This window comes from Podarcis erhardii, assembly GCF_964252035.2.
Source record: "Podarcis erhardii genome assembly, chromosome: 6".
Lineage (NCBI taxonomy): Eukaryota > Metazoa > Chordata > Lepidosauria > Squamata > Lacertidae > Podarcis > Podarcis erhardii.
Genome location: NC_138510.1, coordinates 44,340,537 through 44,359,800, shown reverse-complemented (window position 1 = coordinate 44,359,800; position 19,264 = coordinate 44,340,537). Strand labels below are relative to the sequence as shown.

The following is a 19,264-nucleotide window of genomic DNA, read 5'->3' as shown; positions in this document are numbered from 1 at the left end:
AGCAAGAAGAAAAGCAGTTTAATTCCTAGTGTTACCAGCAGATATACTACTAGCTGTATACTGTGGAAACAGCTATAATATTGCAGGAAACAAATACATTTTTAAGAAGTGGTAATTCTACAAAATGCAATCAGTTAAAAAATTTCTCCCTATAACAAGGCACACGCACCTCCCTCTGTGTTGTAGCAATATGCCGTGTAATGTCCTGAGCCAAACCCTTTCCCGTGATGCATCACCACAGCCGAGAGGTCATAGACAAAGGTCTCTTTGTCAAGAGAAGAGAGAGTGTCCCTGCAGCAGTAAGGTTCCATGTTTAATACCTGGTCAAAGAGGACATGGACCCCAATCTTCTCACGGTGATTACGCCCAGACCACCTGCAATACAAAGGCATGCAATCAAAAGGGCTTTAAAAAAAAATGGCAGGGGTGCTGACAGCTGTAGCAAAGCTATAACAAGATTTCAAAGAATTATGATATTCTGGATAGTGTACTTGATGAAAAATTTCAGCTGAATGGTCCTAATTTACTGCACTTAATATAGTCTGTTTAACAATATGAAATACAGGCCTTTCTACATGCTTTTGTAAAACATATTTCTTCAACAATATTATTCCATGCAATACATTTTGAAAACTGTTCTGCTTTTATTTTCAAACTACTTTTATTATTTTCTGAAACTGATGATCAATAAACCATTATTTAGTAAAGGACTGTCATCAGGCTTAGTAGTGATTCAAAGTAGCTTCCTAGGTCATTAGCAATTACATTTTAGTAAACTCAAAAATAATTACATTACCAATTAAAAATAAAAATACATCTCCAAATTGGGAATAATATTTTCTGCCTTCTTGCTTTCTTAGAAATGTAAGATGGGTAAGTCAATACTATTTAGTGGATGTAAGTTGGCCCAATAAAAGAACTCCCATTCTTAGGCATAAATATTACAAAAGGGGTTTTCCTGCTAAAAGACAGGCATGTTATACTGCTCAGTCTAATTAAAGAATCTTGTTCTGAGGTTTTAAATATCTGCAAAAAATGGATACAACGAACAAAACACACTTTGTGAAAAATCTCAACCCTGGAGGTGGCCAAAATAGAGATCCTCTTTAACATAAATTTCAGCAGAATTGTACAATTATTTACAATCACAACCTGCTATGGGATACCCACTAACAGTAAATAGTGATGACATTTAAAACAAGCTAATATTGGATTCAGAATTCTCATTTTTAGGTGGAAAGGATAAGCTTACTCATTTGGTTACAATTTCACCTGTTTAACAGATGTCAGCATCAGATATGTTAGAGGAAGTTCTACAGTTACAACACACAAGCCTCTTTGATTATGCTTTCATTATAACATATTGCGGCTGCAAACCCACGAACTGCAGCAGTTGTGTTGTCACTTCTTTCCACAGATCTGTCTATTCAAACTTACTCCACTGGTGCTCCTATGGTAGTCAAAAGGCTGAGTCAATTCCTCCCACATCTGCCCTCCCGGGAGGACATCAGCAGCCTTTAATGCCACTTTGAAAGACAAATCTCTTCACTGCCCTGCAGATTCATGACTACAGTACTTGGAAGAATTCCAACTTGCAATAACTTGAATCCATTTAGAATATTGGAAGAACAATCAACAGGAGTTCAAGCATAGCGCTTGGAAAGAAGCAGGGAAGTGAATTCAGAGGCACAAATGCACATTGCAATACAGTGGATAATATTGTGCTAGAACGGTTCTAAAACAAACAAGGAGCCTCTTACTGTGTGCATCGGATCTTTTTTACAAATGGGTGCTTCATCTGTGCTCTGTTCTGACAGAGAATCAAAAAGGGACATGAAACATTCTTGCATTTCTCTTCAAAAGTAAAAGGTATGTAAGGGTTCCACTTAATGAAACATCCAGTAATAATATAAAAATTATATCCACACCATTGCTTCAGATACAAAGGCGATCCTTTATTCCCCCGCCCACCTCCAATTCACCTGAATCGTTTAAGGTGCAGCCGGAGGACCTGAGGTAGTCTGTAGATCATTAACTGCTTTTTAGCTTCACTTAGAATAAGAGGTTTGGGAGAAGATTTCCGCCGTTTGCCTACGTAACAATTAAGAAAGGACAAAAGAGGGCAAGTTACAGCTTCCTGTCTTTGAAAGAAAAAATTACCAACAGCAAGTCTTCTACCTTTCCACTTTCAGCAGCCGGAAACTAACAATAAAGCTGCAAAGTGTGAATGCTATGGGAACTTCTCCTCAGGTCTCTCTCAGCAACTCTATCACTATGTGAAGTTTGAACCACATGAATTTGCTGGAAATTTGAAACATGCTTTCTTTCCTCTTGCAAGTCATTTTTCAATCATCTGCTTATGGTTTCATGCTGCTTATATGAAAATTATTTTCAGCACAATGGTAAGCACTTTTACTTAGATCCAAGTCCCATGAAGTTCTATAGGATAAATTCCCTTGCTTAATGACAACGTCTGCAGAGGAGAGGGACTGATGGAGCCACCAGGTTAGGAATGATGAAGACATTTTCTCAAACTAGTTTTTTTAAAGTAAACTCTACTAAAACATACACACACATCACATAGCACCAGAACAATTTCTGAGAAGATTAGTAGGTTAACGGTTAGTAATTTCTACGCTTTAACATTTCAGAGTAATTCAAAGCTTCTAAAAACACAACTATGTAAATATACTTTACACATTGTCGTTTCAGATGCAAACAGCAAACCATGGTTTGATTAAAGCAGGAAATTACTCATTCAGATGAGTGTGTAAGAGGAGGAGCATGTGCAAATGCAGGACTAATCATAGAAACAATGGTTTGGAGGACTGGAAGTATTACTTCTAAACCTACACTTAAGTCTTTTAAGATGCCAGAAGACTCTTTTGTTTATATCTCAAGAATAAACATATGTCATCAAAGTCTTTTCCACAGCTGCCCACTCTACTGTAATACCAATCCCTAGAAAACCTATTTAAAAATAAATGACAAATACTCACCTGAACCTATTTTGATATAGAAAGTCTGAATAAAAACAAATTTCCAGCCATACATTATGGCTGATATCTATAATTTCTCCTTGATTATTTATGATTTATATCCTATTCTAAAAGTCATAGTTCCCTTATTAATTATCTCAAATAGTATCCCAAGGTTTTATCTCTGCAACCTCAATACACACTATTTTTGAGACGTCATGGCAACTTTGAATCATTATCAAAAAGGAAACAAAGGAGGAATGATAACATATCTTGAATTTGGTGTGCTTGGCAAAAAATTATAGTTATGTACCCCAATCCTAGGACAGCAATCCACAAATAAAATTGAAGATAATATGCAAGCATGGGTGTATTAATGTATTTCCAAGGTACTATCGTACTGACAAATTCAAAGCAAAGCTTCAAATGCAAGAAATCCTCCATGTCAATGTTAAAAACAGGCCATTCTTTGTCTTCACGAATACACAAAAAAGAACACATGAAAATGTGTGTAGCTAAACGCTTGAGCAAGGCTACAACAGTGAAGTATGGCGTTTCCTGTAGTGAAGAACTCTTTACCTAAGTGTCAAATTCTATTCCCGTTTTTAATAGCATCCTGAAACAAAACAAAAAACCAACCCAATTTCTGCCAAAACCAACCCAAGCAACTTTTAATCTGCAATTGATACTTCCTTAAACCAGACAGAAGCCTGTGCCAGAAGCTGTCACCAAGAAGGGTGGTAGGGAACAGTTCTCTCCAATACAGAAAGAATGGAATGGCTCTGTAAGTTCAGCAGATCAATTGGGTATGCAAACGTACCTAATTTCTATAATTAATTTCAATTGTTGAACCCTGCTTTATTGTTATCAGTTTCTTTTAAAAAGCAAACAACACAGTTCCAGCCTGCCTGCATTTTCACCATAAACATGCATAACATTAGCATTGGATAATGGAATCACTGTAGTTGTTATTCTTCTGGAGACATTACTGCTTTTCCTCAATGAGCTTTCCTTTCTGTTTTTCAGAACATAAAAGACCCTAAAAAGAACAGGTTCTTCCTATTCCCGTGTCTCTATCCTATTCGGTTAGGAGAACTTTTTTGTTTTAGCAATCTGGCAAATAATAATAATAATAATAATAATAATAATAATAATAATAATATAGGACTTCTTCGCATTACTTTCAGTAACATTTCAGTATAGTTCTAAGTGCAGTTAAGCCCTTTTACATTCTGTGATGTTCAACATCAATATTGCTGATGGCACTATAAAGCATTATTTATTATTAACAACTTTTTACAGTATTCGGAACTGTTGAATGGAAGGTCAAGAATTGTGGAAGCACCTGTTATAGTGTCACCATGCACAATGGAAAATTAAATCTGTAAGTAACACAACCGTCTTTCACTTACTGTTGCACTGGTCACATGCATAAATCCTTCCTTCCAAAGCTTCTGTTTCTGTGAATTTGGCCAACATTTCAGTCAGCATGCACTCCGTCTGATTAACAGGCACAATCCCTTTGTTGATGGAGTGATACCGTTCAGGAAATTCCAGGGAAAGATCCCAGAAAGGTTCCACAGTATTAGATTTATAGTTACATGTTATACAGGTGACCTAGCAAGAAAAGGTTTATTTATTAAGACATACATTTATACAGATACCGTCTCATAAGACACTGTGAGGCCAGTGAATGAGGCTTAGAAGCCAAGAAAATATGGCTTATTCTGTGCTCTAAGTAAGTCTGTAACAATCTGTAAGAGAGAGGTTGTGCTTGGAAATTCCCAGATACGGACAGAGAGGCACCTTCAGAATAATTTCTATTGTTTGATTATACTGCCTTTGTACAACTCTCTAGTGTAAGAATGAAATCAGTCCTACTGAAATCTATGGCTGAAATTCAACTCCTTTAAGTAATTCCTCTAACTTGATTTATTGATAAATGCCCATATCTATTTAATTTTCTTCATCGCTATAATGAGTTGCAGAATATATTTCTTCAGTTTACTTGTATGCTCAAGAGGATTTTATGTTATGTACCAATATTGCTGTTTAGTGGGTAACAGGTTTGTTTTTGTTAATTGCTTCACCAAGAAGAAATTATGTATTTTACCCAGTTTGCTAGGCCAAACCTGTGAAAAGATGCATACTGCAACATAGCTCCAATTTATACCTAAAACCAATAGCATTATATGCACTGATTTCCTCCTCCCTGACTTCCAGTTGTAATGAAAGCAAAGTTTGTTAATCTGGATGTAATGAGATGAATCAGAAAGTGGGATGGGGTCAGAGCTTGTGAGGAAAGGAATCTTGAATGTCCAAGATTCACTCATGTAATGTCAAGCCACCACAGCATGGTGTTACATGAGAACTACCTAGAATGTCTACTTAGACCAGGCATCCCCAACCTGTGGCCCTCCACATGTTTTGGCCTACAACTCCCATGATCCTTAGCTAACAGGACCAGTGGTCAGGGATGATGGGAATTGTAGTCCAAAACATATGGAGGGCCGAAGGTTGGGGATGCCTGACTTAGAGTATTATATAGCTGGGAGCTTCTGAATGAGGAACATAATATTATGATATTTTGCAAAAATGAAAACAAAAGCGTGAGTGGAGGAGAAAACTCTGCCTCATTCTCCCAAAAGATTCTGATGGGTTAACAATGTAGTTTGCAAAAACCTAAGTGGAAGCAGCCAAAAGCACCTAACTAGGAGGACAGAAAAATAGTGCCACAGTCATGCTTTGCAAAAAAACAACAACAAAACCCCACACCCATTATATAAACAAACCCTCTCTCTCCCCAGCCATATTTGGAATAGTAAGTATAAACTATAGCAAAGACTCTAACATTGTTCTGTTAGCAGCATAAGTTGCTGAAAAGGGAAATTAATCCCCCCTACTACTATTATTACTACTACTACTATAATTTTGTTCCATTAGAAAAATATGCTGAAAATGACAAATTTCACTTAAGATTTACTAAAAATTCTCCTTTTGCCAGATACAAGCATTAATATTTGGTTATTCAAAAATACTGTCACCAAAAAGTGTCTCTAGCTTTGATAAATATAAATTTGGCTAACATGCATACCTGACTGAGCAGCTGCCCATGAAAGATGGTGTTCACCACCTTCAGGACCTGCTTGGTGAGCTTCCTCTGTGAAAAAGGGATGAGGATCCTGCGTTTTGTTCCTTCAGATTCCAACTCCTGCTGCACTTTGTCCAACAATTCACAAAGAAATTCCTGAGCATCTTGCTGGTCATAACCTCGAAACGCTGGAATCAAACTCCACACAGAGTGCAGCATGGCAAAAGGAGAGACCGAGGCCCACTTCCCAGACCACATGACTCTGAAGAGCGTGTGCAGTTCGTGACAGAGAGAGATGTGCTTTGAACTTGGCTCCTTGGGCTGTGTAAGTTCTAAACTTTTGCTTATTGAGGACCCGCCATTTAAGCCAGCTGGCAGGCTCTGCCTGCCATATGAACCCAGTTGATCATTCCTCCCTGAATCGGTTGGAGCAGGCCCATTGACCAGCTTTCCAGACATTCTAGACTTTCCATTCACGGTCTTAGCTAAGAGTTCTTCAGTTTCACAAAGATCCAGCGTCAAGAAACATTCTCTAAACTTTTGGAGGTGACTTAAAACTTGAAGGATTGAGTTCATATAGCATGTGTTTCCTAGATTCTTTAGTCCAGTCACACCAGGAGTCATTTGAGGCTTACGCCGGATGGAATAGAATTGTTTGAATTTGCTATTCTGCACTCGTCTTGAGGTAGGGGAACTTGCTTCCATATCTCTGAATTTCCGAGGAATGAGATTCTCTCTGCGGATGTGCGACAAAAGCCGGGCACTTTTTCTTGGAGGCGTGTTTGCCAATTCCTCCAGCAATCTCCGCTTCATTTCTTGACGCCTCTGCCTGGCCACTTCCTTCTTCCTCTCCAGCTCTTCCAATTGTTTCTTTTGTTCTAGTTTTCGCTGGCCTCTAGAACTCTTATCAAACCAGGTCCGTAGTGCTTTTGCTAGCAATGACTGCCGTCTGTACCAGAGAGCTGTAAGCATCTGAGGCTTTCCCTGAGGGGCCCTCTGATGACTGCAAACATCCTCCCCCAAAGCCATTGACCGTAGCGTCCTACCACTTTTAGCAGACGGATCATGCTTCTGGCTTTTAATTGCAGATAGAGAACTTCTAAGCAATTTCAGGTCACCCTCGGGATTATCATTCAACACATAGTCTTCGCAAAGGTAACAAAACACGTACAGGTCGTTAACTTCCATGGCCAAAGGATGCCTGGTCTCTTCGAAATGCTTAAGTGCATGGTCCTCAATATATCTTCCACAAGCCACATGGGAGCATTTCAGGCAGGCCCAAACAGATTCCGTGGTGTTGCAGTCCATGCAGTGCCACTTCTGGGGGTTCAGAATAGAATGGTCCTGGGCAAGTCGTAGCCGCCCAACATGTTTGCATCTATCCATGTCTCACATAAAGCTCCACTGCTTTAACCTTGCAAAGGAGACAGAAAATTACTTAAGTAACTGCACACATTAAAAAATATAGTCATATATTATTTTTAAAAACCACCCCTGGGCAGTGTGTATGGAGGTCCTGGGCTGCCAGACAACAAGATCACCACCCCTTGGCCTTGCTGATGTGGTCCAAAGGAAAGCAGAGCCATACATTTGGCACCAGCTTGGCTGCAGGAGTTGCTGGAAGGAGACGTACAAGGCGCCATCCAACCATCTTAGGGACTCCAGATCTGTGTAGGGTTTACTCCTTGGCCATATGTTGTATAAACAAAATTAAAATTGGACTGCACAATCTCTAAACACACAATGGCCTGACTCACACATAAAGCTTAAGTATGGTTTAGCATTACAAGGGTAAGCCACAGTAAAGTCTTGGGCTTGTGTTCTTCTCCCTTTTCTCCTCTCTTCATCCAGTGTGGCTGCACTTCCAAATTTCCTCAGGGCAGGAGTCATGTACAGGGCAGCTCACAGGCCCAAGACTTGTTCACATATTGCTAAACCATAGTTTAGCACTACATACAAATAAGGTTAAACAAATAAGGTCTCATTTGTACGCAACCTGAATTCCATCCCAGGAAAGGCACATTACTGCACAGAAAACATTTATTCACTAGAAATAATATTACTAAATCATATTATGCTGTTTTACTAGACTTTTTATCATGCTATTTTTCAAGGCTTAACTCTTCAAGAACAAACTAAGTTATGAATTATATAGAGCTGCAGCAATCCTGAGCTGTAGCAAAAACCAAACATTTGCTACAGATTGTGGTTAAAAAACAGAGTGTTTAACCATGATCCCAGGTAAGAAAAACCTTGGCTTAGCAGAGCAACAAAGCAGCTGTCACCTCCCTGGGAGGCAGCACTTTCGTGCTAAACCGTGGTCTAGCTTAGTGTTACACGCAAACATGGCCAATATGTCCACATCTACATATTTGTTTCAACTTAATTCTGAACTAATATTTAAAAATTATTTTTGTTTCCCATTGTTTTGAAATTTCTCAGGAATCTACATCAACTGGTAGGGAACCACTATCATTCGTGATAGGAAGAAAACAGAATAGAACACTTCTTCCAGAAACTGTAATTAACATTACATAGTAAGCTCACTTAGCCTTGAAAGTCTCCAGAATGAATAGGCTTACAAGTATAACCAGACCTCTTGTGAGCCACAGACAATTGCAGAGGCATCCTACCCATCCTTATACAACAACATTGGCCCAGGAATTCTCTTTGAGGCAGAGTCAATAAAAATCAAGAGTTAATTAAAAATAGAATTTTAAATCTGATTTTTCAAATGTTTCATATATAGTAATGCTTTTCTTTTTAAAAATTAAAAAACCTTTAAAAAAACTGAATATAATACCAACAAATATATTTAAACCTACATTTAATGCTCTTAAAACCAAAACATGGCATTCTATCTATTACCGAATTAAATGCAACCTTTATATTTAAAAAACAAAACTAGGGAAAACATATCTGACTTGGGGCTAAGTATTATAAATAACACGAAAGCCAGATTCACACATCATGGTTCCAGTCCAATATGCCCCTGTTATATATATCAGACTGAGAATGAGCCTTGTGCATGAACACTTCCCCTTCCCTCTCTTCATAAGCCAGTTTTCTGTGATGTCTGAACCACAGAAATGAAGTTTAAAGCATGCTTACAAACCAAAATATGACCTTGGATGGACTTCTCTAGATTAGTGCTTGCAGGTACCATGTTGCAGTGGTTGTGCTGCAAGCTGGTTAGCTGATTCAAGAATGTGGTGCTGAGAGGTTTCTGCTCAGTCCAATGACACTGCGGTGTCGGATGATGACCAGGCCTCAAATCCCCACTTGGACATGAAGCTCACTGGGTGAAACTGGGCCAGTCCCTGTCTCTCAGCCTAACCTACCTCAGTGGGTTGTTATGAGAATTAAATGAGAAGAGGGAGAACCCTGTATGCAACCTTGAGCTCCTCAGAGAAAAAGGCGGGATATAAATGCAATAAACAAATAATAAATAGTATGTTTTGTTTTGTTGCCGTCCCGCAAGGTTCCGTCCTATCCTCCATGCTTCTTAACTCCCTCCCTGGGGGTGGAGAAACAGATATGGCCAGTGGACTGGCTCCTGAAATCCCTCACCCTTGCAGACCAGTTTGATAGGTGGGCAGGATCCATGATGTCAGGTACATTGCTTCCCTTTGCAGAAAAAAAGTTCCTTTGCAGACTTACTTGAACTCGAGCAAATTGCAAAGTAAGATCCCTGAAGCAGGTCCCCGTAGGTGTTGCAGTCAGTGCCAATCAGCTGGTCAGCACGCCTGCAATGCTCCATTTCGGCAGAGATCAACTATGCTTGGGAGCTCTGATTGTGAACTGCAGGATGCAGCTGATGCGGGACGGGGTGGGCTCTGCTGGCCAAGGAAAAGTTGAAAGCAAATGTTAAAGCTCTCAATTATTCCTTTACAGCCATGTTTTCTCCTTTCCGACACCTGATGTCACAAGCGGGTGTGGTTTGAGGAATATGGCCCCGTGACTAAATTAGCAGAGGTTCCCCACTACGGATCTACATGAGACCGTCACAAATGAGGCAGCTGTAGCTGCGGGTTTTCTCGTTCTGCTGCCCAATTAATGAAATCCTCACCTTGTGCCTACTTTGTTATCTTTTCAGCACCAGGTAGAGATCTTTTAGTTGTCCCAGGTTTCTAACTGTGAAACAGATATGACTTTATTGCTGCCAGTTTTTAGCTGCTGACTTCTACTTCAGTTTGTTAATGTTTTCATTACATCTGTTTTATTTCTATTCTGTAAATTGCTCCAAGAATACTTGGCGATACAAAAAAAATTCAAAATAAACATAATGGAAAATACACACTTTTATGGGGGGAAGTTGGTATACCTATTCACATTGACAAACATGACACTAATAAATAAAATAAATGAAAAAAACCGTCTTGCCAACATTTTTAGGACACACAGAATAAATATACAATGTACACTTATGGCAGAATTTATAAATAAATGATAAAGCTTGTATTGTATTGCATTAATTTGTAACATTTCTTTTAAAAGTCTAGCAACTTTATCAGGGCTATTTGTAAACAGAAAGTTGGCCTTTTAACTTACAGTATAAATGGAAGCTACTGAGTTCTTACATAAAACAAAGTTACACTGTCATTAAGCTATGCTTGTACCTGCAGCATTAATGGAAAAGTGCTGATAATCTTAGTTTCTTCTTTTAAAATGGCAATAGCAAAAAGTTTACTTAGATACTTGCTAGCAGATTTTAAATTTTTTATCCTATCAAACAAAGGTGTTAAGCAAAATCCTCCTACAAAACGATTTCCGCCCTCCCTTCCCAACAGGTGGGCAGGGTTTGTGACACCGAGCAGGTTTACCTGGTCTGGTGCCTCCCACCTGGGTCAGGGTGGCTATCGTCCCACCCCCAGCCTAGGAGGACAATGGACGGCTGGCTGGGAGTGGGGCAAAAGCCAGCGAAAAGAGGGGTTCAGCACGTGTGCTCGCAATAGGAAGTGGTACCTTATGCAATTCACTTTGCAGACTTGTCTAAAACCATGGGGTTCATTATCAGCAGGACATAATTATTCCTTTAATACTCTTCAGTAATAGCAGGAATACAAGAAAATGGCCACAATAAAAGGAGCCCCACATACACAGTGGGTATACAGTCATACCTCGGGTTGAAGTAGCTTCAGGTTAAGTATTTTCGGGTTGTGCTCCGCGGCGACCTGGAAGTAACGGAGCGTGTTACTTCTGGGTTTCGCCACTCGCGCATGCGCAGACGCTCAAAATGACGTCACGCGGAAGCGGCAAAACACAACCCGCGCACACGCGCAGTCGTGTGTTATGTTTACTTCAGGATGCGAACGGGGCTCCGGAACGGATCCCGTTCGTATCCAGAGGTACCACTGTATTAGCTCCAGGTCATAAGCACATGGGTTTCTTTCCTCTACAGGTGCTGATACAACAAGCACTCTTGTTTGCTCAGTTTGCTGAATTACAGCATGCGTACGTGTATGCATGCGAAAGAGAAAAAATATAGGCCAGACATAAAAACAAGTTTAAAACAGAATACAATACTCACCGATTCATATTTAAATATTCCCGCAACTCAACGATCAGAGGCTGGAACATCCCCATTGCAGTCAATAGGAACTTCAACTGTTCTTCAGGAATTTACTTATAACTTAGATCTTCATCAGAAACAGGCAATGCAGTGTTATAGCCCTAAAGAGAAAGTATTCCTGTGAAACATATATAAACAAGAAATAGGCTCTGCAGCTTTAGAACATGAATCATTCCTCTAGTGGAAGAACTACTGCAGAGAATATATTTTTAATGATGGACAAAAAACTAACTAGATGGCACAATTATAGCACAGCCATTGATGAAGAAATGTCAAAAGGAAAAAGGCACTCTGGATTTCCTTTGTTTCAGAGCTTTAGCTTTATAGAAGTCTGCTACTCATATACAGTTGATTCAGTCTATTACTGCTAATCAACTACCTACATATTTGCAAAGCAAAATCTAAAAAGGAAAGGCCAGCTAAAAATACGCACATATTGGTTCACTTTGATTTGGATGGCCGAGAAAACAGCTTTTTATAGGGAAACTCTACCATCCATTCAACTCTGATTCACACAGGATTTTAGAACATATCTATCTGTGCATGTACAATGCAAATATAATATGGATTACGTGCCTCCCCCTACTCCAAACAGAGACAAAAAACCTAGTTAAGAAGAGGAACAAATATTGAGTTTAAGGAGGGCAATTTACAAGGGAAAACTAACTTGTCTGGATGCAGCAAAAGTCTGAATGCAGCACATTAACAATATGGACAGAATGCATAGTTTCATCATCCCTACGCAAGACACAACCTTACAGTGATGCTTATGATACTACAGTGTTGTTGTTGTTGTTTAGTCGTGTCCGACTACTTGCTGATAAAAAGAATCCTCACACACCAAAAACATCTGTGGGTACATAGTAAATCATTCCTCACACTGTTCTGTGCTCACAACCAGGGCAGGCTAGCTTTTCCTGGAGGATCCTTTTGTCCTTAGAAGCAATCCAATTTATCCTCTGACATCTAGCCCCATGGGGAATCTCTCTATTTGCATGTCTTTGGCCTCCCACTAAGGAGATTTCAATAGGTATGCTGGGATGGGGTTGGCCAGGGGTGCCAATCTGGAGAACTTTCTGTGAATTTTAGCAAACAACAAAGGAGTCACATGGGATTTGGGGGCAAGAAAGGGGGTGGGGTGGAAGAGGCAGAAGGGAGTACAATAAGGAACTCCCCACTAAGATTATCTAAGACAAGGAGAAGTGTCTTATTTCGTCATGAGTGGAAATTTATTCAACAGAAACCTGAGACTTGCAAGAGGTGAAGATAAACAGACCTAAGATAAATGTGGTAAGAACTTGCTGTGAACTAGAGAACTAGGAATATGTCAACCAACTAAATTCAGTCCATTAACTTAACTCTTTAGTTATCATTCCAAGCTGAAACAAAATCTAGGCACATGCAAACACATACCTTACAACTTCCTTGAAGTCATCCCCCTCTCCCAACACACACCTTGTTCTATTTCCCACTGTTAACATCTGGATTGCAAGCTCCTCACAACAGGGACCTGTTTTGTTTCACTTATTTTGCTATGTCACGTTTCAGATATATTGATGGCACTATACAAACAATCCCAAAACCTACAGCAGAGTAAGCCTGGCTTTTAAGCAACATAGTACAAACAAATAATCTTGAGATTAACCACAAAAAATCGAGTTCTAAAAGAAAAATCATTCACAAGAAATATTGTATAAACTAACCGTAAGGCATCAATAAGCATGTGGTATGAGCCACATGATTTACTGTACATGGAGGTTTGAGGCAGTTTTTATTAAAATCACTTTACAAAAGGTTCATATGCACAGAATTGTAACCATCATAGTGTCAACAGTGGTATGAAACTATACCATTATTTGACTATGCATGTAAATCACTAGTATTTTTTAATCTTCACACAGACCAGGAACCAGTTTTTTAAAAAAAGTATTTCACAGGGATGGATCTAAAACAACAGACATCCCCTGTATGCACTGTTGTTTAACTCATTAAGAATCCCAAGAGCATGTGGTAAAGTACTGTAGTTAACCTGTAAACAGGGCAAATACAAAATCTGTGAACTGTTAACAGAAAGGTTTAGTAATATTGATTGGAGGGAAGAGTATCAAAAAGAACTATTAATGGATAAGAGAGGTGAATTAAAAACAGATGTGTATCCTTCCCCACTCAGTTTTACTTTTTCTGCAACGATACAAGATATCTCAGCTTATTACTTTATATTGTGTCCTTTTTCCAAGGAGCTCAGAGTGAATCTCTTTAGCTTCTCAACAGCCATGTTAGGTAGGTTAGACTGAGAGTGTCTAATTTGCCTATAGCAAATTAAGAACTCCCCAGTAAAACGTAGGAAGGCTAGTAGCACAGGAGGGATCTGAGGCAAGGTCCAAGCATGGGTGCAGCCAAGGGGAACCAGGGGGGGCCCTGTGCCCCCTAAATCAAGTAAATAAATAAAAATACTTAACTGAGGTTCTGCCCCCCCAACATAAATCTTGGCTACGCCCATGGGTTCAAGGCTAATATTCCAGATGCTGCACCATATAGGCTTGCATTATTATAATAATGACCAGGCACATTACAGCTTGAAATCCCATTCTCTCACCCCAAAACATAAGAAAATGGGAACAGGGGAGCAATCTATCTGAACAAACTTGTTCAACAGATGGAATAAATTGAGTGAGTCCTGTAGGTGTCTCCTCATCAAAAGTCCCCATCACCACATCTGACCTCTCCTGATGCCTTAAACAAGACCAGCCACGAACACACAGACGTGAGGCAGTTAGCTTAAACTTGGTGATTTGTTTTCTCTGCCCCTTTAATAGAGTGTGTCCAAACGAAGTCACAAGCTTGACATGTCACATGAGGAATAGGAACACTGTCCTCTTCTTACAAGTTAGAAGCCTCTAGAAACCTCCTGAATCGTCAGACAGCATGGTCTTTCTTTTATAAAATTCTCATGTTGTTTGGTTGAGAAAAATAAATTAGTACTCATTCTTCACGGTTCACTATCTGTAATTAGCTCACACTATTTTGCAGAACGCTGATCCAGCTCTATAACCATTACATTGATGAAGTTTCCCAAGACGGCTTCTATATACCAGTATATACCGTATAGGTTTGAAACTACTATGTTCCAACCAGCATGCTTGTTGATAACAACACACACACAAACCACTGCCAGTTTTCTGTGTTTTGTTTTTAGCATTTTCCCCTTGAAAGTGTTTCCAGAGCCAAGAAAAGCAGCCAGCTGCAATTATAATGGCTGCATAATGTTGCCTGGATGGGAATGAAGCCAGAGTGTTTCATTCAGATATTGGACACTGTAAAAATTAAGACAAGAGTAATATATGCAAACCACACCAAGGAAACAAGAGTTTTGCCAAGGACTTGAAGAAATCCTCTGATAGAAAACCAGATCATCATAACATCACTCAAGTGGGGGCCAAAAATGTAAAGTATAAAAACTCAAATTAAAAAACAAAAATCTTTATTGATCTGATCGTCATGATTCTATAACAGCTCCAACTGGAGTTGGCAATTTACTTAAGACCATGCCAACAATGTGGTCCTGCAGATGTTGCTGGAGTACAACTCCCATCATCCCTGGCTTTCAGGCATACTGGCTAAAGCTCATGGGAGTTATCTAGAAAGCCTGTCAAAATTACACACAAAAACACCCTAGATGTATGACACTATGCCACCAAACTGTCCAGGCTATCACTACACCGTCATCAGTAAAGCCATGCATAAATTCCATCAGACTTAACCACCATTTGATGGTTCCTAGTAAGCTGTTTTGTTTTTTCTATCCCACATCTTGGCAGCCACATAGTAGAGGACACAATTTGTAATGACCAAGGGGCTCTTTCCCCTAGCCACACATGAGACACTCCTCTGGGGGTGGGTCCTGCAAGCCCCAAAGTCTTGATCAATATCACAGAAAATTGACCTCCTGCTTGTAAATAGCAATGAAAAAGATATTTCCATGAGTGGTGGGTTTCACTGCCTTTGGCCAAAGCTTAATATGGATTCCCATGTGCTTAACTGTGCTGCAGTCAGTTTTAAATATCTGCTCCTGTCTATGTACTTCTGATATATTTTTCTGTTTTGAAAGCAGAACCTTGTGGCACCTTAGTCTAACAAGCTTACTGCAGCATACGTTTTTGTGGACTGCAGTCCACTTCATCAGACTCATGAAGTGCTATCGTAAGTTGGCAGGTATATATACACCTATGCGAATAAAGTAAAATGAAAAGAAAAGAAAGACATTTAAACAGAGGGAAGTTAAATAGAAAATAATGTAGCCTGTGATAATTTCACAATTGCTTAAATGTATATGAAAAATAAATACAGTGAGCATTTGTGCAATTGGCTAGTAGGATTAAAAAAACTGTTATCTGAATTCAGATCACAGGGGATAGAACTAAATTTCTTTGTAAGTTGTAATTCAGAAGTTTCACAGTGGTATCTCCTCTGAAGCTCCTTTGTTCAAGAGGGACAGTTTTAAGGTCAACAGAGCGTATGCCCTCAGAAGTTGAAATGTACTCCTACTGGTTTCTGAATATTGTCCTTTCTGATGTCTTGCTTACAGGCAGTATCCCCATCCACCACAACTTAAAACAGCTAGTCACTAGGTACAATAGGACATATAACAGAGACACAAACAAAGTGACCAGCTGATGCCAACGCTGCCCCCCTATCTACTTTGGCAGCACTATTACAGAACCTAATAATGTCAGCCACAACGTCATGGGCTCACTCACAGCTCATCTTACAGTGTGATATATGCTATCACCTTCCAGCAATGCCCTTTTGCATATACATAGGTCAAGCAGGCCCATCTCTACACAAATGAATAAATGTATACAAATCTGGCACCATAAAAGGAAAAATTCAGCAGTATGAGAAGAACAAATAAACTTCACAAGGAAACTCCAGCATAAATCTGCTGAATTGCAATTTATGAAAAAGTTTAACTTCCTTCATTTGGGGCTGAACAGACATAATGGTTTCTTGTTCTACTACAGGAGTTAATTTAATAGTGGATGCAAAGATAATTCTATTATTGCCAGTCACCACTGTTGTTAAGGGTCACTGTGCTCATTTTGCATGCATCTAATCTCTAATTGTACTGTCACTTAGCAATGCTAATTGTGCCTTTAGTGCTGTGGTTGAAGAATCATTTTGCACTCATTTAGGCTCTACTAGAATTGTTGGCTGTAGTCCGTGAAATACTATGCCGTAAAAGAAATCAACTTTAAGGTGTCATAAGACTCTTTGCTGTTTTTCTTGAAAAAGACCAAGATGGTTGCTCTTCCAGAAATTATTTTTGCATGTGTATTTCCGTAAGATTATATATAGTACCAAATCTATCTTACATGGTTTTATCAATATGAATTAATTTTTTGTAATGGCTTAAAGCCAGAACCTTAAAAAAAAATAATTAAGTAACCCAACCACGTGGGAAGAGGCACATCATATGGGTGCCAATCAGAATCAGCATCCTGCCAGAGAAGCAGTGTGCCAGTTCTGTAGAATCCATGTGGTCTGATTAGAGAGAAGTGGCTAAGTTAACATAGCATGACAGAAAGGATAGCAAGGCAGAACAAAATGGACTCCCTTATCTTCCACGCTGTAGTACTGCCATACCAAGGATACTATATCATTAACATATTTATGTCTCACCCTTCCTCCAATTGCTCAGGGCAGTGTATATGGGAGATAATCCTATGTTAGCCTCATAAATAATCCTACGTGATAGATTTCTCCAAGAAAGATGTTGACCCAAAGTCATCAACTGAGATTTACAGATTCAAATACAGGTTTAAAGCCAACATCCTACATTTGCTTTCTGTGTCAACACCCAAATGTTTTAATTATTTAGGACACCATGTTTATTTTACCTGGCTGGATTATCTGTGTACAGAGTTAGGCAAGATTGAATTCCATTGAATTCTAAAGAAAAATTGTTGAATGGGCGGCATACAAATGCCGAAGGTAAATAAAATAAACCCAAAGAAGATGAAGAAGATGAATTTGGGGAAATAGTCTTAACATTAGTGTATTAAACTTGTGATAAGTTCCCTAATGTCTTGTCTACATTTCCCCCCCCCTGAACAGATATGCCTTCAGCGTGCATTTAGCAGATGGCTTTTCAAATGCAGAGATTAAATCAGTAGTTTTAATGTTCCACTTTTACAGGCAAGTGCAATATATACATATACATACAGTGTGTGTGTATTCCTAAATGTCCTTGCTTTTTATTATTGTTCCTTTAGAGTTACATTCTGAATAGCTTTATTGTTCTTAAAAATAGTTAATTGTATTTGTGCTGATACCTTTCAGCCCATGTCAGTACTCCTCAGCAGGGGACTAGGATGCTCACCACATTTTAAAGAGTTCAGTGCAAATGTGAATTTACTAAGGATTGGGCATCTTCAGAAAAATGGACAGAAAATCCTTTAAACCTATAAAACCTTTAAACCTATAAAACATTTCTGTTATTTAGAAAATGTGTAATGTTGTCTATTAAGAGTGGTAGTTTTTTTGGCATTTTACAAACAGTATTTTAGAAGAGCTCTTCATATTTCAGCATTATGTAAAACAGAGAGCATAAACTTCTTTATGGCACCAGTTTCCCCAACATTTTAAATTTCAAAGAATTTGGCTACGTTTCAAAGGAAAATACTCAGAATAATACTACAAAATAATAAATGAGAGAGGATCAATATATCCACAAACATCTATGGATCTCACTTTTCTTTGCTATGCTGCTTACACTGTCGGTTCGCAGCACAGGATGCAAACCTAGGAACACATGCTTTGGACTGAAATTCCACTGAAATTAAAAAGGACTTATTATGCACATAAGTGTATTTAGAATACAATGCTGGCAAACACTCTAGGCTACTATAAAGAAGCTAAACACTCCTCAGCAGTGCTATTTTTCTAGAAAAAGAGGTGCCAGAACTCACCTCTCTTGTTCTCTTATAATGGCAATGGAGCCCACCTGAAATGTGTTGGAACTGAGTTCTGAGGAGTTCAGGCTGGAAAAAAACCATTTTCCTCAGTCATTTCTGTGGAAATCTAGCAATTTGACCTGTCAATAAAATTAACAGCATATTGCTGATTGGAAACAATATTGCAAATTATTTGTACACATATTTTAAACTGCTCCACTAACATAACTCTTCTCATGATTAAAATAATTGTATGTTACGTTGTGTGTATGTGTGTGTGTGAGGGAAAGAGGAGTTGAAGGGAGTGTGGAATGATAGTTGTGGTGGCAGAAGACATTTTGCGAAGAAGAAGAAGAAGAAGAAGAAGAAGAAGAAGAAGAAGAAGAAGAAGAAGGTGGTAGGGTAGATTAACTGGCTGGGAGTGGGTTTAGGAGATTACTAGTTCTAACCCCATTCATCTCCAACTTCAGTTTGCTGTGAATTTGTTTTCATTGCTTCTCAAATAAGCATTCTGTTGTTAACCCTGGGTAATTGTCAGTGAGCCGCCCTCCCGATACCAGCATTCTGCAGCTTACCTAAAAGGGGCTGGGAGCGACAGAGTGGTGGTGAGGTCAGGGCTGTGCAGGCCTTGCTAGTGCACCCATGCAGTCCTAAGCTCATTGGCACTGTG

General features: G+C 39.1%; 1 protein-coding gene across 5 annotated transcripts in view; it reads right to left on the bottom strand.

The window, feature by feature from the left end:
• The window catches only part of USP49 (ubiquitin specific peptidase 49), a 53,706-nt gene that overhangs the window by 7,755 nt on the left and 26,687 nt on the right, over window positions 1-19,264 (bottom strand). For 2 of the 5 annotated variants that reach the window (XM_081865375.1, XM_081865374.1), the window contains exons 2-6: window positions 11,600-11,742; window positions 6,073-7,483; window positions 4,391-4,595; window positions 1,983-2,091; window positions 170-375 (exon numbers count right to left, since the gene is read on the bottom strand). In XM_081865375.1, coding sequence (XP_081721501.1) covers window positions 170-375; window positions 1,983-2,091; window positions 4,391-4,595; window positions 6,073-7,455 — 1,903 coding nt within the window. In that variant the 5' untranslated portion in view covers window positions 7,456-7,483; window positions 11,600-11,742. Of the gene's footprint in view, window positions 1-169; window positions 376-1,982; window positions 2,092-4,390; window positions 4,596-6,072; window positions 7,484-9,729; window positions 9,909-11,599; window positions 11,743-19,264 lie in introns of all 5 variants that reach the window. The other 3 variants (XM_081865377.1, XM_081865376.1, XM_081865378.1) reach the window with 3 other exon arrangements.